Source organism: Triplophysa dalaica, chromosome 20 (assembly GCF_015846415.1).
Source record: "Triplophysa dalaica isolate WHDGS20190420 chromosome 20, ASM1584641v1, whole genome shotgun sequence".
In the NCBI taxonomy this organism is placed as follows: domain Eukaryota; kingdom Metazoa; phylum Chordata; class Actinopteri; order Cypriniformes; family Nemacheilidae; genus Triplophysa; species Triplophysa dalaica.
The window spans coordinates 21054879-21082813 of NC_079561.1; the positions used below are offsets into that span (position 1 = coordinate 21054879).

General features: G+C 42.5%; 1 protein-coding gene across 9 annotated transcripts; it reads right to left on the bottom strand.

The window, feature by feature from the left end:
• Positions 1-70: 70 nt before the first annotated feature.
• si:ch211-149b19.4 (uncharacterized protein LOC100149596 homolog) lies at positions 71-27915 on the bottom strand. 9 transcript variants are annotated; one of them, XM_056733806.1, is made up of 17 exons: positions 27683-27915; positions 19712-19846; positions 19307-19478; positions 19068-19215; positions 18837-18984; positions 18591-18748; positions 18272-18429; positions 17047-18046; positions 2337-2376; positions 2029-2153; positions 1780-1923; positions 1562-1699; positions 1444-1479; positions 1279-1308; positions 1158-1196; positions 453-782; positions 71-343 (listed from the first exon to the last, which is right to left on the bottom strand). In XM_056733806.1, the coding sequence occupies exons 10-16, from the start codon at positions 2107-2109 to the stop codon at positions 483-485; spliced, it is 768 nt and encodes a 255-aa protein (XP_056589784.1). In that variant the 5' UTR covers positions 2110-2153; positions 2337-2376; positions 17047-18046; positions 18272-18429; positions 18591-18748; positions 18837-18984; positions 19068-19215; positions 19307-19478; positions 19712-19846; positions 27683-27915; the 3' UTR covers positions 71-343; positions 453-482. The 9 variants fall into 9 exon arrangements, 8 of the variants coding, with proteins under 8 accessions (XP_056589784.1, XP_056589785.1, XP_056589786.1 ...); XM_056733807.1 differs by having other exon boundaries at positions 2029-2207; XR_008904879.1 differs by lacking the exons at positions 71-343; positions 453-782; positions 1158-1196; ... (3 more) ...; positions 1780-1923; positions 2029-2153 and adding an exon at positions 11648-14492 and having other exon boundaries at positions 17159-18046.
• Between the last annotated feature and the right edge of the window lie 20 nt (positions 27916-27935).

Consider the following 27935-nt stretch of genomic DNA (forward strand, 5'->3'; position numbering starts at 1 on the left):
AAAAAACAATCCAAAAAGAACTTTTTATTTAAGGACTTTATTTTTCTTGTTGAGTATAAACAGTGAATAAACTTTGATCAATAAACAGAATCTATAAATGTTTGTAACATCACAAAGCTCTTGTTTATGTAGGGAGCCGGTACATAAGAATAATATCGGGATCAGAGGTCACCCTGTCGGATCGGAAAACAGAATGTTCTCCCAGGAACAAACATCCAGATATAGATGAGTCAGAAAGTCAATCAAACTCCAGTTTAATCTCCAAACAAACACCGGAAACATGATAAGCATCTTTTACTCAATGTGCCACTGTCATTCGAGTTGGTATTTGTGTGCGTCAGCCCTAAGAACATGTCAACAAACACAATGTCTTAATCAAAGGACATTTTTTAGGGTTTTTCATGTATAAGGGGAATTTTAATAGCAGAAAGGGAGAAATGATGTGTACTCACTCAACAATGTCAACATGTGCTGTAATAGCATCATTGTCTGGTGTTCCCTGCAGGAGAGAGAGATTTGTGTTTAACGGACAGGTCAGGTTGCATTCCTCTGCTGTGTTTAGGATCTATCAGCCTTTTTCCAGAATATGGCCTTTCTGTGACCATTTCTGGCCCCACAAGTTCTCCTAACTGCCGCTGAGCTTCGGGACGGGCCACAGGTGTGACGGTTGGAGAGCTGCTGGTGGTTTGGATGTGAAGATGACCTGGATCAGGGTTCGGGACGGTTCCCTCCATCACACCCATGTTGGATGATTCTACGCTGACAGGAATCAAATAAATCACCTAAAGATGAAATAGAAATGGTGAGATGGCGTAACATCAAATGTTTTATAGAAACATCCACTACATAATATCCAATGCTATTTAAATGCTCTGCACAATAAAGTTCAATCTAATATATGATGTCATGCGATTTATTAGCAAAATACATATTGCTCTGAATAATGTTGGAATACACAGGTATGTTTAAATGTCCAGAGAACAAAATTCATGTGATGAAGTTATGCCATCACACTGAAAGCTCACATGAACGTTCACAGTCGCCACTGAAGTTTATTTTCTGTTAAACTACAATGAGAATTATTGGCCCAGCTGGGGTCGTGCTGTGGGACGCTAACCAACCATTCGTTTAGTGATAAATAACAGAAGCGTATTTACCTGTGCCATCTTTCCTTCCTCTGAACTGTCGGAATCGGCCTGAATGAACATGAAAAGGTATATTAATGATATATTAGTATGATATTTTATGTTTTAAATGTGATTTGCCAAAAAAACTCACAATTACGGCCTGCTGTACAACTGAATACACCTGTAATCACAAAGAAATATCCCTCTAAATAAACCTAAAAAAACCACACACATCTCAAAACCTTTTTACATTCCAGATACAAGCATTTGATCGTGTCTGAAAAATAATGACTGAAAACCTGCAGCATTGATTTACCTGCATGGGGATGTTTAAGGAAAGAAAATTTGACATCTGCATGTAAACAGAAAGAGGATGAAAAAGGTACGATGACACAACACTGTGAAAGAATGTGAATATGAACTCTGAAGTCTACCTGTCCCCGTAGAGCTAAAGATTCAAGTGGGAATGTTTGAGGATCAGGAGTGGGCTCAGGAGCAGAGCCAACTACAGGCTGGAGAAACGCACCGCTTGTGTTTAATCCGTAAGGTTTATACACACCGAGAGGGCTGATCTGTGCAATAGCATAAAACACAATATTTCTACAACAGACACACACTTCACATTTAAGTAGATGTATGTGCACATGCTCACCCTGCCGTGGTCTGTCTGAGGACCAGAAAGCTGCTGTATGTTGTGTTCAGATGTGACCACTGGTATCAGAACTCCCGGTGGTTTAGACGACCCAAGAACAGATCCTGGATACAGCAAGAGACTGTAGCCCGGACCCACAGGAACCTAAATACACACACAGTACGCTTATTCATTCACAAATGAGGAACACCATTAGACTACACTTGTCAGAATACAGTGAGCTAACCCTTCACACACACACACACACACCTGATGTGTAGGCCAGGGAAGTACCCCGAACGAACACAGAGTCAAGAGAATCTTCAGCATGGGTTCAGATTTGTAGAACATGACGCTGACGTTCAGAACTGGATGTGTCCTGCAGGTCTGACTCTCTGTTTGAATTTAAAGAGCTGGATCAGACGCACATTTACATCATGTCTGTCTGCCTGCCTAACAGAGAGACATTCTGTCACTACAGACAGATTAGAGAGAGTTTTTGCTGGATTAACTCTTATACTTTATTGTACATATAGTCTTCGATCATTCACCCAAAAATGAGTATTACCATTACTCACCATTTTGTCATTTCTGTTCTTTTAAGCTTTCCCTTTATAGCTAAAAACACAAGAAGAAATGTGTGCTGTTAGTTTTGAAATACAATTGAGTTGAGTTAAACAAGGAGCCTTCCAGCTTCAAAAATACGCACAGCCATCATTAAACGTCACACAACAATCATTATGTTGGATTATGCGCACCTCCCCTACAACTGTTCTCAAGAACTAGGGTTTTTGTTCTTTGTGTTCATTCAGACACAACATATGCGGATGTCCATCTGCCCGCTTACAAACGGCATTATTTGAAAGGTTCAATCCTTCATCGTGTCATACGTGTCGAAATTGTATTCAAATGAGCAAATACATATTTAGAGCATCGCACATTTCTGTGTATTAAAGTTCAATGACAATTGTATGAATATTCACCAGTTAATATTTACCAATTATAATATCTAGCTTCCTGAACAAATGCTCAAGATGATATATAACAGATTTAAAGACTTTTAAGAGTGATATGAGATGAGCACATCTGTGGTAAACTGATCTCAGGAATCATACGTTCTGCTGTCTTGGCATTGTTTTTCATTGTAGAAAATGCTTCAGAAATTAGTGGTGACATGACGTCTTTCAGTGATTTCATTTTGTGTGTGTTATATGACAAAAGACATCATCACAACTGACCCCAGAGGGTTGCTTCTCTGTCTTTTACAATATGTAGATGGGCCTTATTTACACTTTAATAGTTGTATACGGAAATACAGACTATATAGTGAAGGTCCTTTAAAATATTCCGGACAAAAACCTTTGGAACTCAGATCCGGAAAGTATCACAATTAACAGAAAACACATTACTATTTCAGGAGGGCATTTCTTGAGACAGAGTGATCAGATATTCAATCATAACTTATAAGACAGTCTTTGGGTTTCATTTATGAACGGTAAACGTTGACAAAACAGAGACCTATAGTGTATCCGGAAAGTATACAGCACTTCACGTCTTCTACTTTTTTATATACAGTTGAAAGAAAAAGTATGTGAACCCTTTGGGCTTACTTGGATTTCTTCATAAATTGGTCATAAAATGTGTTCTGATCTTCATCTAAGTCACAACAATAGAGAAACACAGTCTGCTTAAACTAATACCGCACAAACATTAAACGTTTTCATGTTTTTATTGAACACAACATGTAAACATTCATAGTGCAGGGTGGAAAAAGTATGTGAAACCCTAGGCTAATGACTTCTCCAAGAGCTAATTGGAGCCAGGAGTCAGCCAACCTGGGGTCCAATCAATGTGATGAGATTGGATGTGTTGATTAAAGCTGGTCTGTCCAATAAAAAACACACACCAGTTTTGAGTTTGCTGTTCTGAAGAAGCGTTGTCTGATGTGAACCATGCCTCGCACAAAAGAGCTCTCAGAAGACCTACGATCAAGAATTGTTGACTTACATAAAGCTGGAAAGGGCTACAAAAGTATATCTAAAAGCCATGATGTCCATGTGTCCACGGTAAGACAGATTGTCTACAAATGGAGAAAGTTCAGCACTGTTGCAACACTCCCTAGGCGTGGTCGTCCTGTAAAGATGACTGCAAGAGCACAGCGCAGAATGCTCAATGAGGTGAAGAAGAATCCTAGAGTGTCAGCTAAACACTTACAGAAATCTCTGGCACATGCTAACATTTTTGTTGACAAATCTACAATAAGGAAAACATTAAACAAGAATGGACTTCATGGGAGGACACCACGGAGGAAGCCACTGCTGTCCAAAAAAAACATTGCAGCACATTTGAAGTTTGCAAAAGAGCACCTGGATGTTCCACAGCACTACTGGCAAAACATTCTGTGGACAGATGAAACCAAAATTGAGTTGTTTGGAAAGAACACACAACGCTATGTGTGGAGAACAAAAGGCACAGCACACCAACATCAAAACCTCATCCCAACTGTGAAATATGGTGGAGGGGGCATCATGGTTTGGGGTTGCTTTGCTGCCTCAGGCCCTGGACGGATTACTGTCATCGATGGAAAAATGAATTCCAAAGTTTATCAAGACATTTTGCAGGAAAACTTAAGACCATCTGTCCGCCAACTGAAGCTTAACAGAGGATGGACGATGAAACAGGACAACGACCCAAAGCATAGAAGTAAATCAACAACAGAATGGCTTCAACAGAAGAAAATACGCCTTCTGGAGTGGCCCAGTCAGAGTCCTGACCTCAACCCGATTGAGATGCTGTGGCATGACCTCAAGAGAGCGATTCACACCAAACATCCCAAGAATATTGCTGAACTGAAACACTTTTTTAAAGAGGAATGGTCCAAAATTTCTCCTGACCGTTGTGCAGGTCTGATCTGCAACTATAGGAAACGTTTGGTTGAGGTTATTGCTGCCAAAGGAGGGTCAACCAGTTATTAAACCCAAAGGTTCACATACTTTTTCCACCCTGCACAATGAATGTTTACATGTTGTGTTCAATAAAAACATGAAAACGTATAATGTTTGTGCGGTATTAGTTTAAGCAGACTGTGTTTCTCTATTGTTGTGACTTAGATGAAGATCAGAACACATTTTATGACCAATTTATGAAGAAATCCAAGTAAGCCCAAAGGGTTCACATACTTTTTCTTTCAACTGTATCACAGCCTTATTCCAAAATGGATTAAATTCATTATTTTCCTCAAAACTCTACAAACAATACCCCATAATGACGATGTTGAAATCTCTGCAAATTAATTCAAAATAAAAAACTTAAAAAGCACATCTTCACAGCCTTTGCTGAATACTTTGTTGAAGCACCTTTGGCACCAATTACAGCCTCAAGTCTTTTTGAGTATGAGGATACAAGCTTGTCACACCTATTTTTTGGCGGTTTCTTCCATTCTTCTTTGCAGGACCTCTCAAGCTCCATCAGGTTGGATGGAAGCGTCGGTGCACATCCATTTTCAGATCTCTCCAGAGATGTTCAATCGGGTTCAAGTATGCGCTCTGGCTGGGCCACTCAAGGACATTCACAGAGTCGTCCTGTAGCCACTCCTTTGTTATCTTGGCTGTGTGCTTAGGGTGATTGTCCTGTTGGAAGACGAACCTTCGCCCCAGTCTGAGGTCCAGAGCACGCTGGAGCAGGTTTAGATCACGGATGTCTCTGTACATTGCAGTATTCATATTTCCCTCGATCCTGACTGGTCTCTCAGTTCCTGCTGCTGAAAAACATGGTATAAGCCAGGTGATGAGCGGTGCCTGGTTTCCTCCAGACATGACGTTCAAACTTTGTTTCATCAGACAAGAGAAGTTAGTTTCTCATGGTCCGAAAGTCCTTCAGGTGCCTTTTGGCAAACTCCAGACGGGCGGTCAGGTTTTACTAAGGAGTGGCTTCCGTCTGCCATACAGGTGTGATTGGGGGAGTGCTGCAGAGATGGTTGTTCTTCTGGAAGGTTCTCCTCTCTCCACAGAAACATGCTGGAACTAAACTCAACTCAACTTTATTTATATAGCGCTTTTTACAATTTTTATTGTTACAAAGCAGCTGTACATGAGACACATTGAATACAAGAAAAACAACTAAAGGCATAACGAAAAAGGTGAAAACAACAAAAGACAGACATACAAATGCTCCACACACACAATATGCATTCATACTTACACACATTGACATAGACGCACACACGTAAACACACTTGCACGCACGCACAGTGAAAGCACACATAGGAGAGAGAAACACAGGTCAAATATTAAACGGACTATAAATTCTTATATGCAATATTAATTATGTCTAACTTCTAAATTCTAAGATAATTTCTGGCGGAACTATCTGCCGGAACAACTGTTTACACAGCTAGAATCTGAGGGTGCAAAAAAGCTAAATATTGAGAAAATTGCCTTTAAAGTTGTTAATCTGGGGCACTGTGGCAGGTCATCCACTCACAAAAAGAAAGTTTTATACATTTACTGTAGAGACTTATAAAATACTTTCATGGAACATGATCTCTACTTAAAATCCTAATGATTTTTTGTAAAAAGAAAGATTTGTAATTTTGTTTCTATGTATTATTTTTGGAGATTACTAAAAATGTTCACGTGCTCCTTAAGACTGGTTTTGTTGTCCAGGGTCACAACTGTCATGTGTACAACCAGATCAACCATTGCAAGTTCACTTTACGTTTTATAAATACATTTATGATCAAAACCTCTTTAATAAGCTTATTTTATTTACTGGCACTTTGATTTGGGTTATGTTCGTGGTGGAGGTCAAGAAAGATTTTTGACAATGAAATACATTTGATAGAAGTTCGTGCTGAGTGACACGAAAAAAGTGGGAAATTCGATTCCATCATCACGAACCAATCGTTTACATTTTGTGACTATATCACGAACTGCCATGTGACTTCATGTTAACAAATTGTTTTATAAACTCACAACCAAGCTTTTCTCTTTCGAGAGCGATCACTTTGACGTTGCGGAGAACCGCAAATGAAATTCCTCCCCTTTTTCCACTTTTCCTGGAGTCTTATTGGATAACGGCAGTAAAAAACTGGCCAATTGTCGCAAGAATGCAACAGTATGCAAATACTGACAAATCCAGAAAGTATAAATAAAGTGCATGTGACGACAATCCTCAGAATCTCCCTTTTCACGCTTCCATCGTTGAACAAGCAACTGGATACTTCTTTCACCTGCATCCGATGGCTTCTTACTGTTGTCTTTGCGCGGGTCCCATTGACCCGCCGGATACTCACGAGCACTGCATTGGCTGCCTGGGCCTGGCTCATGCGGAGGCTGCATTCTGCGAGTCTGATTGCGTGCACTGTGCAGATCTTCCGGCGCATGTCTTGAGAACTCGCAGGAACATCACTCTGCGATTCATAGGGTCGAGGCTCACTGCCACCAACCAGTCGCTGGTGAGACTACCCATTCTACGAGGTAGCGACGACGACACGGCTCCGGGCCGCCGTCGTCTGCAGTCACCTCATTCCCCAGTCCTCTACGTCGACGAGTGCCTTCGTCCCCCGCCTTCCGTAGCGGACGCTGTTTCCTTCGGCGCTGAGGAGGACGATGACTCCATCTCCATCTCAGCAGGATCGGAGCGGGATCGCCCCGACCAAGAGAGCAACCCGGACCTCCACGAAGAGTTCGTAAGGGTCCTCGAGAAGGCTGTAAGCGAGCTCGAAATCACTTGGAGTTCACCTTGAAGAGCCGGATAGAAGTAAGCTCGACTCCAGGTACCTTCAGGCGGCCCGCCGTCAGACCACGTCGAAGACGAGTGCGCCATTTTTCCCAGATGTCCACGAGTACGTGGTGAAATCATGGTCTGCTCCTCAGTCGGGACGCGTTCACGCTGATACGCAGGCCATGTTTGCCCACGTGGTCGGATCGGAGGCCCACGGTTACGTGCGCATGCCACCCGTTGAGGAGACCCTCGCCGCACATTTGTGCCCTTCCACCACCTCGTTGGGCTCGAACCCAGGCCTGCCGTCGAAGCCGTGCAGATTTACCGCCCATCTTACTGGCAATGGCGGTGCTGCAGGTGTTACCAGGCTAAGATCCTTCAGTCGCTTGATAGCGGCAGCCTGGAGGCGGACGCCACGAGGGATCTGAGGGCGGCGACCGACTTCGCTTTGATGGCTACGAAGTGGACCGCACAAGCTATCAGCAGATCTATGGGGTTATGGTCGTCCTCCACCGTCATCTGTGGCTTTCCTCAGCGTGTACTTGACACTATTTCAGAGTGTTGTGCTTCTTCCACCAGACGTTTATATGCTCTGAAATGGGGGGTGTTTGTTAAATGGTGCAGTACTAACAGGATCGACCCGACGTCCTGCCCCGTGTCTGATATTTTATGCTTCCTGCAGCACAGGCTGGACAACGGAGGCCTCCTGTCAACGCTGAAGATTTATGTGGCTGCTATCGCCTCGTTTCGTTCCCCGGTGGATGGGCAATCGATTGGTAGGCACACGCTGATGGTCAGATTCCTCAGAGGAGCGAGGAGACTTTTTCCCCCGCGATCCCATTCAGTGCCACCTTAGGACTTAGCGCTGGTGTTGAAGGTTCTCTCTTCTCCCCCATTCGAGCCTTTGGACGCGGCTTCCATAAAAGAGTCTAAAAAAACCTTCTCCTTCTGGCCCTTGCTTCAGCTAAGCACATAGGGGATTTACAAGCTCTCTCAGTAGGTGGTGATTTCATTCGTTTTGGAGCCGGCGACTGCAATGTCACTCTCCGGCCGAAATCGGGTTATGTGCCAAAGTCTATGTCTACCCCATTTAGAGCACAGGTCATTTCTTTGCCCGCTTTGTTTTCCGTGTCGTCAAACTCTCAGGATGCTAAAGCTCAGAGAGCGGTCTGCCCGGTAAGGGTTTTGCGGGCTTACATCGATCGCACGCCCGTGTTTTGGCAGTCTGAACAACTCTTCGTCTGTTTTGGTGGGGGAACTAAAGGTCGGGCTGTTTCAAAACAGAGGCTCTCTCACTGGGTGGTGGACCCTAATACATTGGCTTATGAGAGTCAGGGACAGAACTGCCCTTTCGGTATCAGAGCTCATTCGACTAAGGCTATAGTCTCTTTGTGCGCGACATTTGCGGTTCCGAAATGGTTCATTATACACACTTTTGCTCAAAAAAGAACTCTAAAGACATTTGTTTTACGATAAACTGATAAAAACATCACCGACCGTCGCCCTGCGAAGACCCGCCTCATTAGCTAGTCAGAGCAACAGCCAATGGCGAGTCGCCATAGGCAGATCAGAGAACACGACCATAATTCACACACGATGACCTATTCTGACATTATAACGTGAAATGTGGAGGAGTTTGGAGACATGAATGAGCCTGAAGTTTCGTAAACATAAGGCAGCACTGAATTGAATTTAGTGCCTTTATGGTTTTTATTAAACTCTACATGGTAAACATGATGACAACAAACAAATACATGTAACACAACCGCGTTAGGAAGCGCAGAGGGAGGGAGGGAGAGACAGAGAGACAGAGACAGAGACAGAGAGACAGAGACAGAGAGACAGAGACAGAGACAGAGAGACAGAGAGACAGAGACAGAGACAGAGACAGAGACAGAGAGAGAGAGAGAGAGAGAGAGAGAGAGAGAGAGAGAGAGAGAGAGAGAGAGAGCATGGCCGCGAGGCAGGTAAAACATATCTGAAAAGCAATAAAATCATCTTTAACAAAGAGGCTCGCTCTTAACGCAGCTACTCTATATTTAGAGACGGACACTTGCAATCTCGGTGTTGGACCAATATCCGTATGCGCGTGGATGGAAATCGTGAATGGTTTCAGAATGAACTCTCATCGAACTTCTCTGTGAGAGTTCAAAACCTTAAGCCAGACCCCATGGAGCCATGTTTGCTATGGTGTTTTGACGATTGTATTTAGAAACCAGGACAAAAGGGAGTGAGGCTTTACTCAATGATCCAGTCACTAAACTGCAAATAAAGACATTGTCTGTACCGGTATTTTTTTTAACCTCAGGGACCTGCGGCAACATAAAAGTAGATAAAATGTCACCGTGCCACATTTGTTCGTTCACTATTAGAAAGCAATGTCTGTGGCTTGTAAAGATGTGACTGGATGGTCCTGTGTAACTGTAGTGTATTTCGGGGAACTATGAGTTTGATCACAGTAAAAGACATATAATTAATGATGATTAATTATACCTGTTTTATACACTTTATCGGATTCGGCAGACCTGATAATAGCGACAAACTAAATTTACTCGTCCAGCGAGTGATCCGCAGATCGTTTATCAAATCTAAGAAATATTACTTTCCTGGCCTTGGAAACATAACACTCTTCCTCTATGTAGTACAGTACCGCTCCAGAAATTATAACGAAATCAAGCAGTTTAAGTGACGTTAATATGTGATAAAGAAACACATCAACAATTCGAGCGTGCAGACAAATGCAGGTTTATAGACCAAACTAAAGGGGAAACAAACCGACTAAGAAATAACAAACAAACATGAAACGTAAAAGCAGTAAAGAAATGGAAGAAATAGACAAAGCAAAGAGTGGCAGTATTACAAACAATTATTCACATCTGCATGAACCATCGAGGACAGTCTCCTTAGTTAACAGCTTAAACGCACCTATTTAGGAAATAGTTGATAATTGCATTGGTTTCCTTTTGAGTGTGCTTGGACAAGGTTTTGTGTCCGTGGAAAAGTGTTCTCAAAGTCCTGATGGTTTCAAAAAAAGCGGGTGAGTCCGTCTACTTCTCTCTTAGAGCCGGGATTGGCTGACAAAGTTAGCCGAAGTAATTCTGCCGAAAGGAAAAACAGGAGGTGTTCTTAAACTGGAACGCGCGAACACACGGAAGAGCTGAGCATCGTTTGCTCAGTTAACGGATGTTTTAAGCTTGGGCTTCATGCCCCTCTAAAGTGAGTGATCCAATGTGATGAGCTGATTTTTGGGGCGAGATCAAGCTTCTTTGTTCCGCTTATTAGCTCATTTGCATTTAGGATCACTTAGGAGTTTGGTGCTGTAAAACTCTTAGAATTACATAAAATGAGTATGGTAGGACCCACCTTACTGTGCTATACATCATCTTTCAAGGAATGAAAAGAGAAACATTTAGTTATAAAACATGCCAGTGTTATAAGTACATTGACCTGAAGTTTGTACAAGAATGAAAATATAAACAGAATACAACTAAACACACATGCTTTTGAGGTTATAGGCGAGGCCGAATAACATGGGGACAAACATACAATGTGGAGATATAGAGGTATATCCATTTAGAACATTCTTTTGTGGATAAGGAGAAAAATCAGACAATTTCCAGAGGAGATGAAAACCTAGGCCACATTCCTTTTCATTCACAACTCCTTCCTGGTGGAACATTCTTCCTATCTCTGTCCGTTCAACCACATCTCTCACAACATTTAAAAAACTACTTAAAACCCATCTCTTCTGTGAATACTTGACAAACAAATGAAAAAAATAAATAAAAAAATACACTAACCCTTTCTCTCAACAGGTAGTGGTCTAGCTTTTGTTGAAACCAGTGACTTTGTATTGGCACCTAATGTATTATGGCTCCTGTATGAACTTTCGCTTATTGCTCCTAAACTCTTTGTAAGTCGCTTCGGATAAAAGCGTCTGCTAAATGTCTAAATGTAAATGTAAATGTCCTTTTAGAGCAAATGGTCCATCTTTGGAGAAGCACCCCATCCTCCCCGTTGGGACTTCTTTGAAGTCAAAGGGAGGTGTTAGAAACTATCCTGACCAAATGATGGATGCTTAAGAGAGAGCAGTTGGATCAGACTTGCTGGCACCGGTTAGACCCCTACAGAGAGGTCGTAGTATTTTACGACGACAAATGCTCACCTTTGATCCGGCCAAGATCCTACATATTCCCCCCTTCGGCCGACGGGGTTCGCATAGAAGCTTAGTCGGACGATGATTGTTTGGATCGTAATAGTCAAAGTGACAGGTGGGTCTTATTCGTCCTCAGTGCTGTGGTGCCCTGGCAGTGGGTCGATCTCGATGAGGTAAGTTTCCCAGGCAGTGCTGCCCTCTGGGTCGTCAGACGGGCATGGTCTGCTCCAAGGTCTCTCGGGGCATCCTGTCGGATGCATGGTTGGAGCACCAGTGTAATCAAACCGTTCCCGACTGGTGGTAAAGTCCCTTGCCTCTCTGTTGACAGGCCTGTCATTGTGATGCGGTTGGGTGGCCTCTAGAGTCAGCTCTGGGTAGTGTTCAGAGACAGGGAGAATAAAAGGAATTTTAACAGTCTTTTCAGAGGCAGTCCTGTGCTTTACATAGGCCTTATGGGCTAGATCCCGCAGCTGTTGAGTGGTCATGGTGCGGGGGCATGCCGTGACTCCTAAGTGGTGGCTCATGCTAGGATGCAGGTTGCGCAGGAAAAGAGTTCTAAAGTTAAAATAGGGGTGTGCGATATGACGATATTAGATCGCGAACGATTAAAATGACTGCACGATCCACTTTTTCGGGAAAATCGTTAAATCGTCCTATATAGTGCTGTTCTATAGAATTCGTCAACATACTTGCGATAGATTGCGCCATGTTAACAAGCTCGTATACGTTGCTTGTGAATTCAGTAAGATTAAGTGACGCGGTCAGTGAAGATGGAGGGAAACACGGAGAACTTGGTCCCTAAAAAAAATTCTACATCAGTAATATTGAAATGGTTTGGGCCAACTGACACGGCCCAAACAACAGTTATTTGCAAATGTGGCAATGATAAGATTCGAGCGTCGTAAGGCAACACGACGAACCTTTTTAACCATCTCAAAATAAAAGGGACTGAAAGAGTATGCCGACAGTCAAATTATAAAGGGATCCCACGCGAGTAAATCAGGTACAATCAAGCATACGGAAACTAAAAGGATTAAACAACGACTTTAGCGAAAGAACCATTTGAGAAAGGAACTCCGTATCCGTATGACAGAATGAACAAGCGCTGGAGAGATGTCACTGACGCGGTCGCATTTTACCTGGCCAAAGACATGATTTCCATAAAGACTGTGGAAAATGAGGGCTTTAAAAAACTGCTCAAAGTCGTGGATCCACGTTACGAAATACCCAGCCAAAAATATTTATCCTCCACGCCCATTCCACAGCTTTACTCAGAGTTCCGCAACAAGATGAAAAACAAAATTCAAAATGTAAAGTTTTTTTCTAACAGCTGATTTATGGTCTTGCACTTGCATTAAATATTAACTTGATTAAAATATTCTTCAAAATATAAATGGTAAAGAGTATATTTTTATATGGGGACTTAGTTTGGCTGTATTGAAGCCCCTTTAATTTGCAAAATAGTCTTAAAACCAACTTGAAGAAGAACCGCGATAAAATCGTGAATCGTGATCTATCTTGAAAAAATCGTGATTTGAATTTTTTTTCTAGATCGCCCACCCCTAAGTTAAAATCCTCCTCCATCTCTGGCTCATTTCTGGCACCAAAGTAGGTTTGTCTCAGTCTGTTATAATAGGCCTGTGGGGTTTCGAGACGGCCCTGTTTAAGGTCCATGGCAGCAACCAATCCCTGTTCAAACTCTGGGTCTGAAAACTCCTTTATTAGAGCCTGCTGCAGTTGCTTGTAATCCCCTTTGACAGTGTCTGCCTGCCGGTCCAGGAAGCTGCGCACCTCGCGGCTGGAGGTAATCCTGAGCAAGTACAGAGTGTCTCTGGTGGAAACATTTGCCATGTTTTGAAGATGAAAGTTAATATCCTGCAGGTAGGCGTGTACATCGTGTCCTCCTGCAGGGTTTGGGGTAAATGTGGGGATGTTCCTGGCCAGTTTGTCAAGGTCCTTGGGAGCCATGCAGTGGGTTGTTGTAGGGATTCTCTGGAGATGCTCCCATCCCTCAGTGGCTGTTAAGGGCTCTTGGATGCTGGCAGGTGGTGTCTTAAACCGCAGCCTATCAGCTTCCTCTTTCCCGGATGATGATTGACTGGGAAGTCTGGTCCTGCTTGTCGGGGGAAGTTCAGCAGTGGCTCTTCCCCCCCTTGGTTCAGCATTAAACATATAGGCATACTTTAGTTCTCTTTGCACGGTATCAAATTCCGACTGGAGTTGGTCGTGTTGATGTGCCAAGGCTTGGGCTTCTGCTCGGGCTGCTTGAAAGTGTTTCTCAGAGGCTTTGGATTTTGCCTCCCTCTCTTTCAGTTCAGTTTCAGCCCGTTGTAATAGAGTCTTTGCTTTCTGGAGCTTGCATTCCAGGTTCTCGCGGGCCTGCTTTTCCAACCATTCTCTGTGCTCGGTGTCTGTACAGAGGTCAGTTACAGTATGCCGGAGCCTTTGCACCTCCTCCTTTAGCTCTGGGTGCCGCTCATCCGTTGCCAGCTCTTGGGCCTCCAGGGTCATTCGATCTAGGCGGTTCTGGACGTCTTCCTGGGTCCTGCGTGCATCTCCAGCAAGATGCTGCTGTCTCTTGCTCCAGGAGGGTGACGTTTCCGTCGCTCAGCTTCAACTGGACGATGAGGTTGTGGGCGAGGGCACCGCTGATCCTAGCCAGTTCCTTGTGGGTGTAGCTTTGTGTTGGATCGGGGGCCATCAGCCGGTTCAACTCGTCATCCAACTGCTCACGGCTCAGGTCCTGTAGATCCCTGGTCGCCTCGGGCAGGAGGGCCTCCGTCATTGCGGTCAGCCAGACCTCTAGCTGGTCCCAGTGGGTGGCAGGGCTGGATACTCTGGACATGCTGGCACACTGGGTCGAGAAAGAAGAGCACAAAAGGCCAATGCAAGTCCCTACAAGTTCAATGAGCTCTATAACGCTTCTATGATATGTGTTGTGCAGCTATCTGGGTGAACAGTCAGCGGCGTAACTCAAACACCTATTTAACCTAGCGGTGAATTGGCAGGGCTGGATAGAAGGTGTGTGAGTGAGTGTGTGTGGGCCCAGGGAATTTGTTGGAGTAAATGTTTCGATGGGTCTAAACTTAGGATGTCATTCTAATCACCGGGGAGTTTACTTCATCAACATATTACTGAGAATTCCCTGATGGCTCATGCAGTATTCTGTCTTCCAGAAAACAAAAGTAAAACAAAATTAAATCAATAACAAAACAAAAAATAAAGAGATAGAAAAGGGCTAGAGAGGGTTGCTTAACTTGGCTCCGCTGATTGGGAACCCTAGGTTTATGACGGGGCCTGCAGGTAGGGGGCGCTATGGTGTCATATAGCCTAGGGAGGCAGCTAAGCTCAATACAACAGGGAAAAACTAAATGGTTTAAAGGCGGGGGAAGGGAGCGTTCCTACTCCCCTTTCTGCCTATAGAAAAATCTGTAGGGGCTGTACATTATTTGCATAGACCTGGTGTGAAGTGAGGGCTTCCAGATGGGTCCCAGGTAAACAAATCCAACTCTCCAGCCTTTCTGGACACACAGCGGCAAACAACCCAGACACCTCGCCCTACGCGCCACTCAGGTGTGACCACTCAAACAGTTACAACTCTCAGCACAACATGGCCGTACCGAGTGGGTGACCGGTTGGTGGGCACAGAGAAAAATTGGGGTTTTACCCGGGGTGCCGCTCACAACAGACATAGACCGTAGGCTTTTCTTCCCGCTAAATGGCACTTCCCGGCGTTATATACCCCAAAATTTGCTGCAGTGTACCAGCCAACGCTGTTGGTCCCCCACTAAACATAGGAGTGCCAGTGGCTGAAAGCTCCATGCGTGCCGTCACATAGAGTCGGGGACAGAGGTATTCGAGCAATCCACCACCAGTGCCAGGCACGCCAAGAGAGCCGGATCCTCTAACCAGGTACCAATGAGGAGAGCCGTCACTCCGCTACCCAGGTGTGCTAAGGGAAGTGCTACCTATAAGGAAACACAAAGGCTGAACAGGGGTAGAATTAATGGCATTTAATCCTTGAATCAAATCAAATAAATGATGTTTCTAGGTAGGGGGCTTTATAGGGAGTAATGAGGAATGAAAACAAATAAACCTACAATGTTGAAAACAAACATAAAAACAGGTAACCTGAAAACTAATTATTATTATTATAATAATAAATTAAACAAACTCAAAATCAAAATCCATCCATTTTCTACCGCTTATCCGAACTACCTCGGGTCACGGGGAGCCTGCGGCTATCTCAGGAGTCATCGGGCATCAAGGCAGGATACACCCTGGATGGAGTGCCAACCCATCGCAGGGCACACACACTCACTCATTCACTCACACACTCACACCCTACGGACAATTTTTCCAGAGATGCCAATCAACCTACCATGCATGTCTTTGGACCAGGGGAGGAAACCGGAGTACCCGGAGGAAACCCCCGAGGCACGGGGAGAACATGCAAACTCCACACACACAGGTCGGAAGCGGGAATCGAACCCCCAACTCTGGAGGTGTGAGGCGAACGTGCTAACCACTAAGCCACCGTGCCTCCCTAAAATCAAAATCAAATAAGTAAATAAATAAAAATAAACTGAGAAGTCAAAACCACAAAATGGAAATGAGAGAAGGTAAAGAAGGAAGAGACTGACTGAAAGGACCCACAAGATGGGCGTGGTCGAGACACGCCAAATGGAAGTCAGGGAGGAAGGGGTGGAGTTGGGAAAGTGTTGGTCACTTACAACAGGCTACACTGCCTTCTGGTGTTAGAAACTATCCTGACCAATTGATGGATGCTTAAGAGAGAGCAGCTGGATCAGACTTGCTGGCACCGGTTAGACCCCTACAGAGAGGTCGTAGTATTTTACGACGACAAATGGTCACCTTTGATCCGGCCAAGATCCTACATAACGTTAATTTGACTTAGAGAAATAGCGATGCGTTTGTCTTGAGTATCTTCACTTCAGAAAGCTGTGTGTATGATTTGTTAACACCTGACGCGGTTCTCTCTCCAGAATGTGGTCGTGACCGGACCAACAGGGACCAGAGAGGCTTCGGGAATGGCCCGGGGTAAGTTGGTGTGCAAATAGAAAACAATGTGTTTGGTGTTCAACGACGAGAGCTTGTTTCTCATTTGCTTTATCTGACTAAACCTTCTTTTATTTGTTGCTGGAAGCACAGGCTCACAGCTGGTTTTCTGCTGAAAAGGGGGCGGAGACTAGCAGCTCACTTGCACTTAAAGAGACACACACACCAAAACAGCGGGTTTCTCCTCACATGCAAAAGTGGGAATGTACCGCATGGTATTTTAAAAGATCCGTGGTGTATAATGAGCTGAAACTTCTCAGACACATTATGTGGACCCCTATGATTTATGTTACATTTGTGTAAAACTAGAAAAAAATAAAAATAATCACCCTTTAAATAAACTGATGTGACTTGCCGGTGTCTTTGCTCGGTGGTGTCGCGCTGGAAGATTCGCAGGTCTTAACACTCGTCGGTCTTCACACGAGGAGGGCTGATGCTTACCTCTTCTGGACGATTTCCTTGCGGACCAATTTTGCGCAGCTTTTCTGCAGAGACCCGATGTACGGCAGCTCTTTGCGGTGCATGAGGTCGGTGTTGACCGTGAGGTACTGGAGAAAGAATGACAAGCATTTAAGTCATGACACAATACAAAACTATGTTGTGAGTGGTGAAGAAATACCTTAAAAAATGAACCGAAATGTTTATATTACCTTACAATGAGCGATTTTATGTATATACACCGCGAGGACACCCTTACATGTAATTTATCAAATTGCACGGCCATGTTTGTATAGTAACACTACACGGACAAACTGAGCGCGTTTTGTAAAACGAAGGATGCACGAGACTAGTTCTTCTTCTTCGGCTGTGTTTTGAGGCAGCTTGCAAAGCTGAAAACCTGAATAAACATCAGCGTGGTTCTTTTAAAAAAGGAGGGCACTGAAGCAGGAAACAGGTTTGCTAAGCGACGCCGAAGTTGCCAGCTTTCTGCTGGACCGGTAAATTTGTCTAATTTCCGCAATATAAGTGAACTGTTTGTTTGATAGCTTTAGCTAATAGATTGATAGCTTTAGCTAATAGATGAGCTGATCATCAAGTGAAGTAGCGTTTCTCCTTGTAAACTTTTAGCACTTTGTAATTGTATCATTAGTCCTTGTTGCATGGCCGTGTGGAAATCAAGTTAGAAATCATGTTTACAATCATAATTTGTATAAATCGGATGTAAGTTATATTATAATACTGCTTAGCTTCCACATCCTCTCTTGTGCGGTCCTCCCGGGTAACGTTAACTCCTCTGCCTCTCCCCTTCCTGCCTGCATCTCCAACACCCCTACCTCTCCGCCCTCTTCCTCTCCCTCTTACTACCAGTGTTAAGTCCTCTGATTGATTCTGTGATGATGAGAAAAACGTCTGCTTAGACTTTCGCGACTAGATTACAGGCCTTTAGCATTAGCAAGCCGTTTCAATATGCTGTAAATTACGAACCAAGTTACCGTGCCAAAACATGCTAAGCAAAATAAGCAAATAAATCACTGACACAATGTTAAAAAAGTAACAATAATATTCACCATAACGATTAGAGTAAATTTTATTTATTTTTGTTTGTAAATAAACCTTGTCACTTGACTTGCAAAGGTTACTCTCAGCTGTCTCAGACGACGACATCTCTGTCCTGTGTCCGTAACTTCAGTCTGTTGTTCGCATGCGAGACGTAGATTGCAATTATCAACACCACCGATAATGGCCGCCATCACTTACGGAACCCTTTTGTCCTGTGACGGCAACAGTAGCTTCTTTAATGGGAGGGGGAGGGGGGTAGCGGAGCTGTAGGTTGCAATTTCCTACATTGCCAATAGTGGCCTCTGAAACTTACACACAGAACATTTAAGCCCAATGAAGTGTCCAAATATAAAAAAACATCCAACATACTAACCTTTTCAGGCTCTTCAGGTATTTGAGTGGAGTCTGTTTGGTCGATTTGGCCTCAGTGAGCTCACAGAGATCAAGCTTTGATTTCTCCCTGTTCCTCACAGACAACAGGGACGGCCGTTGTGGGTCCATGAAGGGGAGAAAACTAGCCACATTATCTACCTGAAAAGAAAGAAAAGCATTTGACATGACCACACAGATGAGACTTTTTGCAATGTTAAAAGGAAACACTTTCAAATGATATTCTCACCTCCTGTTTGAAATCTTCATTCTGGAGGTTTTTCTACAGGTACGTGGCAAAGTCTTTCAGGAGCGGGTGATCCAGGGAGTGTTTCTGATACAGTCCCTTCTCTGCCATCAGCTTCCTCGCATGACTCTTCCACTGCATGTCGGGCTCGCTGAAATGTGAAAAACAAAGCATGTTATAAAAGTGCATATAAGTAAGTACAACAAAGTTCAAAACACAGAGCTTTATTCTCACATCTGAAAGGTCACTGCCAACCTCAGAGGGCTCAGTCTCCTCAGTCTCTGCCACAGCTGGTGGTTCTGGGGTGGTGCCGGTGGAAGGCATTGGTGCCACTGCACCCGTCAGTGCTGGAGGAACATCAGTCACAATCACCTCAATCCACCTTTGAGAGAGAATTGAAACAAAGCTAAATTCACAGCTCCTGCAAATCACATAAAGAAAAAGCTTTTCTGACACATTTCTGCTTCACCAACCTGTCGATTGGACTGGAGTCCAACATGATCTTTGCCAAGTGGCCAGTACCGAAGACTAAGGGAGTCTGCAGAATCTCCAGAGAATTGGCCTTGGCCTTCTCCACCAGCTCAGCGATGGCCTCAGATGTGTGAATGAAGGGCTGGCTGATCAAATTATGACTGACTTACGGCTCTTAAATAAATGAATTAAAAAACACTGTTAACCATTTCTGTAGACATTACAGTATTACTGGCAGTAGTTTGTTCAAAGATAACTGAACATTAAACATCGACAAATCTTTATCTTGACAGAAAAAAACTAAGTTTGTTACTTTCACCCATTTGAAACCCTTTTAAACTCTTGAGCTTTTATTTATTTTTGCTAGAAAACAAGACAAAAATGCTCTACAAATCTTGTCAACTTACCTTTGAGAAGCCATTCTTGATTGAAGAAGGTTTTCCAAAAACTGCATCAAAAGAATCTGCGTCGGATGTTCTAGCAGAAAGTGGGTGACTGGTCCTGTGGGGTCTCCTCGTTTATATCTACCTGAGAGGGAGGGTCTGAAATTGGGAGGGGCTTCATCAATCATTTCAGTTTCTAACAAGATTTAAAATAAAGTGAAATTAATTTATAATACATATACTTGTATTTTGGGGGGGCACGGTGGCTTAGTGGTTAGCACGTTCGCCTCACACCTCCAGGGTTGTGGGTTCGATTCCCGCTTCCGACTTGTGTGTGTGGAGTTTGCATGTTCTCCCCGTGCCTTGGGGGTTTCCTCCGGGTACTCCGGTTTCCTCCCCTGGTCCAAAGACATGCATGGTAGGTTGATTGGCATCTCTGGAAAAAATTGTCCGTAGGGTGTGAATGCGTGAGTGAATGAGTGAGTGTGTGTGCCCTGCGATGGGTTGGCACTCCATCCAGGGTGTATCCTGCCTTGATGCCCGATGACTCCTGAGATAGGCGCAGGCTCCCCGTGACCCGAGGTAGTTCGGATAAGCGGTAGAAAATGGAATACTTGTATAAAAAAAGTCACTTTAACAAAAAAACAAGTTTACCAGACCAAGTGAGCGCACATTAGCCTCAGTTTCACCAGACTTTAGACCTAATGAACAAAGGGTCACCAAGTGTTGTATCAAGTTTGGTCATGATACAGCACATTATTTTTGGAGGGGTCTGTGAGTTTTTTAGCCGCCCTACCGCCAAAATCCACTAGGGGGCCCATAGGCTTCCATTGGTTTTAACACTTGGTCTGAAATTTGACCACAACAGACATTGAGATGCTTTTTGTTTATTATTTTTTTAATTTTCCAATTAACAGACACATTGAAAAATACAAAAGCACAGAAACAATATAAAACAATACATTTGTATGAAACTATACTTTTGATACACGCTAATTTATGAATCAATTATCATTTCTGTATCAACTTCTTTTCCGAAATAGATTATTATTCGAGACACTGATCAGATGTGTATTCAAGAGTCTCAGAGCTTTCCAATAATATATAGTTTGTCGTGATTCGATTAGAAATTAACGCACAATATTGACGCAAACTTCGCGTTATGTTTCCCATATACGGGACAATGACAGTTAAGGGGTTTTATAACAACACACAAGTACAATAACCTAACACAAGAAAGATTCATAGTTCATGTTGTGCCCTTTGTGTTTTTTTATTTTCGACATTCAATAAAACAAATGATTCTTACCTTAAAGTTGTGTTGTGGGTTGTTTGTCATTCATGCACCGGCGACGCCATGTTTGTTTACGCGGCAGCATTCTGGGAATTGTAGTACCTCCGTGTTAGTAAAGACGTTAGGTAAGCAAGTCGCCTTTTACGTATATATATAATGAACTAATAAATATGTTTATACATCGCAAATGTGCATTGGACTACGTGCACAAACAATGATTTACTGCGTTCGCCTTGATTTCCCCACACTCAAATTCCCAGAATGCTTTGCAGCGTAAACAAACATAGCGGCGCCCTTGAATTCGAACGAATGAACAGGGGCCCGTTCTTCGTACGTCGCTTATTACATCCGAGATCAAATGACACATCCGAGATGATATCATCGTGCTAATCATGATCCGGCTAATTGGGTTCTTCGAACACACCTGCCGCTTATGATTAGTATCGCTGGATTGAGTTATCTGAGATAATTGCGCGTTCTTGCGCTTGTTTAAAAGGGGATATGTATCGATAGTAGAAACAATGATCAGCAACGCTGCTATTGGCTGCTCACATGGCAAAAGAGCGCGCTCAGTTTTTCAACGCAGCAGAGCAAGAATTATTACTGGAAGGGTTTGCTTACAGTAATAATTTGAAAAAATAATTAAAACGCCAGGAGAGAGGTCTGGCAAAAAGTAGCAGACAAATTAAATGCGTAAGTGTTCCATGTTATGGTTATATCACTTATTATTACAGTATATAGTCTTATTTTAATAATTTCATATTTCATATATATTTCAATTTTCGTAAATAATTTGTTGCTGCGTTAAATTATGTCTAAAATCCAAATGGCTTGTACAGTCATTTCAACAAATAAATATTGAGTCAATTGCTTTGACTTGTGAAGGTGAAAGCTGTATAACTAATGTAATTTTTTTTGCAATTTGATATTGATCATATTTTCTCCTAGTGTATTGTAATGCCATTGAGTTCTCCTCTTTTGTGTAGTTTTGCATAATACACCAACACTTTTATCTGTTCCCAGGAAAGTGGTGTCTGAAATATGTACAGTGAGTGGACATTTCTAACTTTACATCAAAAGGAAAGAAAGTGCAACACTTTGTAAAACCCATTTTTCTTTTGCACAGGCCAGTGAAGAAACCCCCTCAGATGTTTGTCCTTTGGAGGAATTACTTGTAAGTGCACAAATAACTTTATGTAATTTATAGGTGTGGACACATTATTTCTGACTGCAATATGAGTTGCAGGAGGAAACGCCTACAGCACAGAGGTGGGCAGTCTACTTTTCCTTTTTCTGTTGCATGAGGCTTGTTGAGTTTTTTTTTTTTTTTAATGGCACAGGGGGATATCCGTACCCTATATAAACGGAATCTTCAATATAAAATTGAGTATTTTGCTCTTAAAAAAAACAAAATTAAGGGAAGAAATTGAACTTGACACCTTAAAGAAGAAAAAACTGGCACTAGAGATTGAGTTGCCTCAAAATAATCTTCTCAGTAAGTGCTTAAACACTATTTTTCACAAAGAGTACTATTGCTGCCCTTGGATAACTATGTATATATCTTATTGCAGGCAAAAGATGACCATCACTGGCTTTTCTTGAGAAACAATAATTGAAATAAAACTCCATGAACTAAGCATGTTGTCTTCTATTATTCATTTAATGAAAGTTTATGTGTAAAAGAAAGAATTCATAAAATGGTGTTCCACAATTCTGTCCCGTGCAGCTCTGCCACTATTGGTCCAAGTGCACTGGCTGGAGGTCATCATCAGGCTGCACCTCCACCACAGAGGTCCTCTCCTTTCTGATGGTGGCAATATTGTGGAAGATGGCACATGCAACAATAATGTCACAGGCCCTGTCAGGTGCATACCTCAGACCCTTAAAAAGACACTGAAATCTTCCTTTAGTTGGCCAAAGGTCATTTCAATGCGTGGCCTTGTCCTGGCTAGAGCTGCATTGTAACAGGTTTGTGGTCCAGGGTTTGGGTCGGGGAATGGCGTCGTGAAGTACTGCCTGCCTGAAGGCATAGCCCCTGTCGCCAAACAGGATCCCATCGTAAGCACCTGGAAAAATGCAGTTTTGTTAGGCTCAGAATAAAATTATGTAATACAGTGAGTTTTAAATAATTTTTCCTTACCACGTTCTAATAATGTGCATAAATGTGACTCTCTGAAAATCCTGGAGTCATGCACAGAACCAGGCCATGTGGCTTCCACATTTGTGATGTGGAACATGGAGTCGCACACCATCTAAAATATTTGTAATCACTCAACTGCATACTTTTTGATTACATAACTTTTATTTATTTATTACTTATCTGGAATATGAATAATTGTTGTAGTAATTTACTTGCACATTTACACTGTGAAATCCCTTTCGGTTCAAAAAATCCCCTTCATTTGGGCCAGGTGGGGCCTTGATGGGGACCTGTGTGCAGTCTATGGCACCAATAACATTAGGGAAGCCTGAGGAACAAATACTGTAATTCCTAGGCTACTTTTTGGCATGATCATGATTCCATGATCTTCATTAACAATTATAATGTACCTGCAGTTGCAAAAAAAATCTGCTTTACAGCCTGTGGTCTTAAGTGGCATGGAAATACCACAAAGCCCCCTAAAAACTGTTTGAGTGACAGATAAACTTTGCGAGTGGCACGACATACAGCACTTTTACCCAAGTTTTCTGCATCTCCAATAGTGTAAAGGAAAGTGCCACTCGCAAAGAATCGCAAAGCTATACAAACTGTTTGTGCAGTTGTTAAAGCCCGACTGCGACGAGTCCAACATTTAACGTGTGGCTCCAACAAGTTGATAATGTATATTACACCCTCCAGAGAAAAACGATATCTCTCAATCAGTAGATTATCGCGCTGCGCAAAAGGATCCTGTCGATATTGCAAAACGCGATTAATTCGAAAAGCTCTTCGAATTATTCTGGCACCTTCAGCAACGGATTCCTGGGGCCCGTTCTTCATACGTCGCTTATTACATCCGAGATCAAATGACACATCCGAGATGATATCATCGTGCTAATCATGATCCGGCTAATTGGGTTCTTCGAACACACCTGCTGTTTATGATTAGTATCGCTGGATTGAGTTATCTGAGATAATTGCGCGTTCTTGCGCTTGTTTAAAAGGGGATATGTATCGATAGTAGAAACAATGATCAGCAACGCTGATATTGGCTGCTCACATGGCAAAAGAGCGCGCTCAGTTTTTCAACGCAGCAGAGCAAGAATTATTACTGGAAGGGTTTGCTTACAGTAATAATTTGAAAAAATAATTAAAACGCCAGGAGAGAGGTCTGGCAAAAAGTAGCAGACAAATTAAATGCGTAAGTGTTCCATGTTATGGTTATATCACTTATTATTACAGTATATAGTCTTATTTTAATAATTTCATATATATTTCAATTTTCGTAAATAATTTGTTGCTGCGTTAAATTATGTCTATAATCCAAATTGCTTGTACAGTCATTTCGACAAATAAATATTGAGTTAATTTCTTTGACTTGTGAAGGTGAAAGCTGTATAACTAATGTAATTTTTTTTGCAATTTGATATTGATCATATTTTCTCCTTGTGTATTGTAATGCCATTGAGTTCTCCTCTTTTGTGTAGTTTTACATAATAAACCAACACTTTTATCTGTTCCCAAGAAAGTGGTGTCTGAAATATGTGCAGTAAGTGGACATTTATAACTTTACATCAAAAGGAAAGAAAGTGCAACACTTTGTAAAACCCATTTTTCTTTTGCACAGGACAGTGAAGAAACCCTCTCAGATGACTGTCCTTTGGAGGAATTACTTGTAAGTGCACAAATAACTTTATTTAATTTATAGGTGTGGACACATTATTTCTGACTGCAATATAGGAGGAGGAAACGCCTACAGACAGGCCTACAGCACAAAAATATACAGAGGTCGGCAGTCTACTTTTTTTTTTTTCTGTTGCATGAGGCTTGTTGAGTTTTTTTTTTTTTTAATGGCACAGGGGGATATCCGTACCCTATATAAACAGAATCTTCAACATAAAATTGAGTATTTTGCTCTTAAAAAAACAAAAATTAAGGGGAGAAATTGAACTTGACACCTTAAAGAAGAAAAAACTGGCACTAGAGATTGAGTTGCTTCAAAAGAAACTTCAGAGTAATTGCTTAAACCCTATTTTTCACAAAGAGCACTATTGCTGCCCTTGGATAACTATATATCTTATTGCAGGCAAAAGATGACCATCACTGGCTTTTCTTGAGAAACAATCATTGAAATAAAACTCCATGAACTAAGCATGTTGTCTTCTATTATTCATTTAATGAAAGTTTGTGTAAAAAAAAGAATTCATAAAATCGTGTTCCACAATACTGTCCTGTGCAGCTCTGCCACTATTGGTCCAAGTGCACTGGCTGGAGGTCATCATCAGGCTGCACCTCCACCACAGGGGTCCTCTCCAGGTGCAACCCTCAGACCCTTAAGACACTGAAATCTTCCTTTAGTTGGCCAAAGGTCATTTCAATGCGTGGCCTTGTCCTGGCTAGAGCTGCATTGTAACGGGTTTGTGGTCCAGGGAATGGTGTCATGAAGTACTGCCTGCCTGAAGGCATAGCCCCTGTCGCCAAACAGGATCCCATCGTCAGCACCTGGGAAAATGCAGTTTTGATAGGCTCAGAATAAAATTATGTAATACAGTGAGTTTTAAATAATTTTTCCTTACCACGTTCAAATAATGTGCATAAATGTGACTCTCTGAAAATCTTGGAGTCACCCACAGAACCAGGCCATGTGGCTTCCACATTTGTGATGTGGAACATGGAGTCGCACACCATCTAAAATATTTGAAATCAGTCTGCATACTTTTTGATTACGTTACTTTTATTTATTTATTGCTTATCTGGAATATGAATAATTGTTATAGTAATTTACTTGCACATTTACACTGTGAAATCCCTTTCTGTTCAAAAAATCCCCTTCATTTGGGCCAGGTGGGGCCTTGATGGGGACATGTGTGCAGTCTATGGCACCAATAACATTAGGGAAGCCTGAGGAACAAATACTGTAATTCCTAGGCTACTTTTTGGCATGATCATGATTCCATGATCTTCATTAACAATTATAATGTACCTGCAATGGCAAAAAAAATCTGCTTCACAGCCTGTGGTCTTAAGTGGCATGGAAATACCACAAAGCCCCCTAAAAACTGTTTGAGTGACAGATAAACTTTGCGAGTGGCACGACATACAGCATTTTTACCCAGGTATTCTGCATCTCCAATAGTGTAAAGGAAAGTGCCACTCGCAAAGAATCGCAAAGCTATTCAAACTGTGCAGTTGTTAAACCCCGACTGCGACGAGTCGAACATTTAACGTGTGGCTCCAACAAGTTGATAATGTATATTACACCCTCCAGAGAAAAACGATATCTCTCAATCAGTAGATTATCGCGCTGCGCTAAAGGATCCTGTCGATCTCGCAAAAAGCGATTAATTCGAAAAGCTCTTTGAATTATTCTGGTACCTTCAGCATCGCATTCCTGACGTAAAAACGGACAAGACATGGCTGCGAAAGACTTCCCATATCACCTCCGCTTATAAAGCCGTGATCTAATCCTGTTTACATGAAGTAAGCCTGCTCCCGAGCAGGTTCAAGCTTACGGACCTGTTGCTATGACAGCAAGTCCAGGATGAGCTTCGAAGAACCAAACAATCCAAGATCATGCCAAATCGTCAACAATCAAATCCAGCTAACCGAGTTAGCGACGTACGAAGAACGGGCCCCTGACGTAAAAACGGACAAGACATGTCTGCGAAAGACTTCCCATATCACCTCCGCTTATAAAGCAGCAATCTAATCCTGTTTACATGAAGTAAGCCTGCTCGCGAGCAGGTTCAAGCTTACGGACCTGTTGCTATGACAGCAAGTCCAGGATGAGCTTCGAAGAACCAAACAATCCAAGATCATGCCAAATCGTCAACAATCAAATCCAGCTAACCGAGTTAGCGACGTACGAAGAACGGGCCCCAGTTCAAACAGTAAACACGAGAGAAACTTTCGATATTTTATTTATTGGGGAATGCAGCTCATGCCCCTTTCTGACAAGAACCCAGACTAGTGATGTTGAAATTAAGCTTTTCCCTCAAGTGTATCATAAAATGGATCATTACTCGAAGCTTTTCAAAACTGTTCACAACAGCGCCATCTCGTGGTCAAAAGTGGAAACGCTGTCTGTGTCAATTATTGTTAAAATTATTTTTTAATTTTAATGAATGTGTTTCGATCGGCAAATCCATTTATTCATAGAAACCTCTTAGTCCTGTAAGTTTATGAGTGAGGCTCATGTAGACATACATGACAATTTATTTCTGTATTAATAAAATATCGCTCGATCAGGAGTGCGTGTAGTGTTTTTATATCATCATGGCTGTGATTAGGCCAGAGGCACGAGGCAATCACAGTCACGCAGATATAAGAACACAACATACACGAGCGATATTGCATGAATACATCAGTTCGACCGCACAAGTGTGTAGATAAACCAGAAACAACGTCGGAGTGTCTTTAAACCCCTCCGGTTTTAAAGGAAATGGGGAACTACTTTCTTCCGCCACGAATCCAAACCCAGCATACCTCCGCTACCGAGGCCAAACAATCACTTCCTTTATATTTGCGCTGTGCTGAGAGAGACTTTTAAAAGTCAACTCACCAGGAATGTGTTAATCCCATTTCTATTCTCTTGATCGAGACCCTCGCGTCCCACTCTGTAACATTTTTAAACAATGAGTGCAGAGCGCTGTCAATCAATTGCTATAGACACCGCCAACACGTCCTCCAATTATCATGGTGTTTTTCCGCCACCTAGTGGCCATTTTCCAGTATTGAAGTTTGCGCATTGTTGTGATTTACAGGTGAAACTCGAATAATTCGAATATCGAGCAAAAGTTCATTTATTTCACTAA

What these genes read in the sequence shown, in the direction of transcription:
- si:ch211-149b19.4 (XM_056733802.1), bottom strand. Translation starts at nt 14,149, where the DNA reads ATGACCCTGGAGGCCCAAGAGCTGGCAACGGATGAGCGGCACCCAGAG.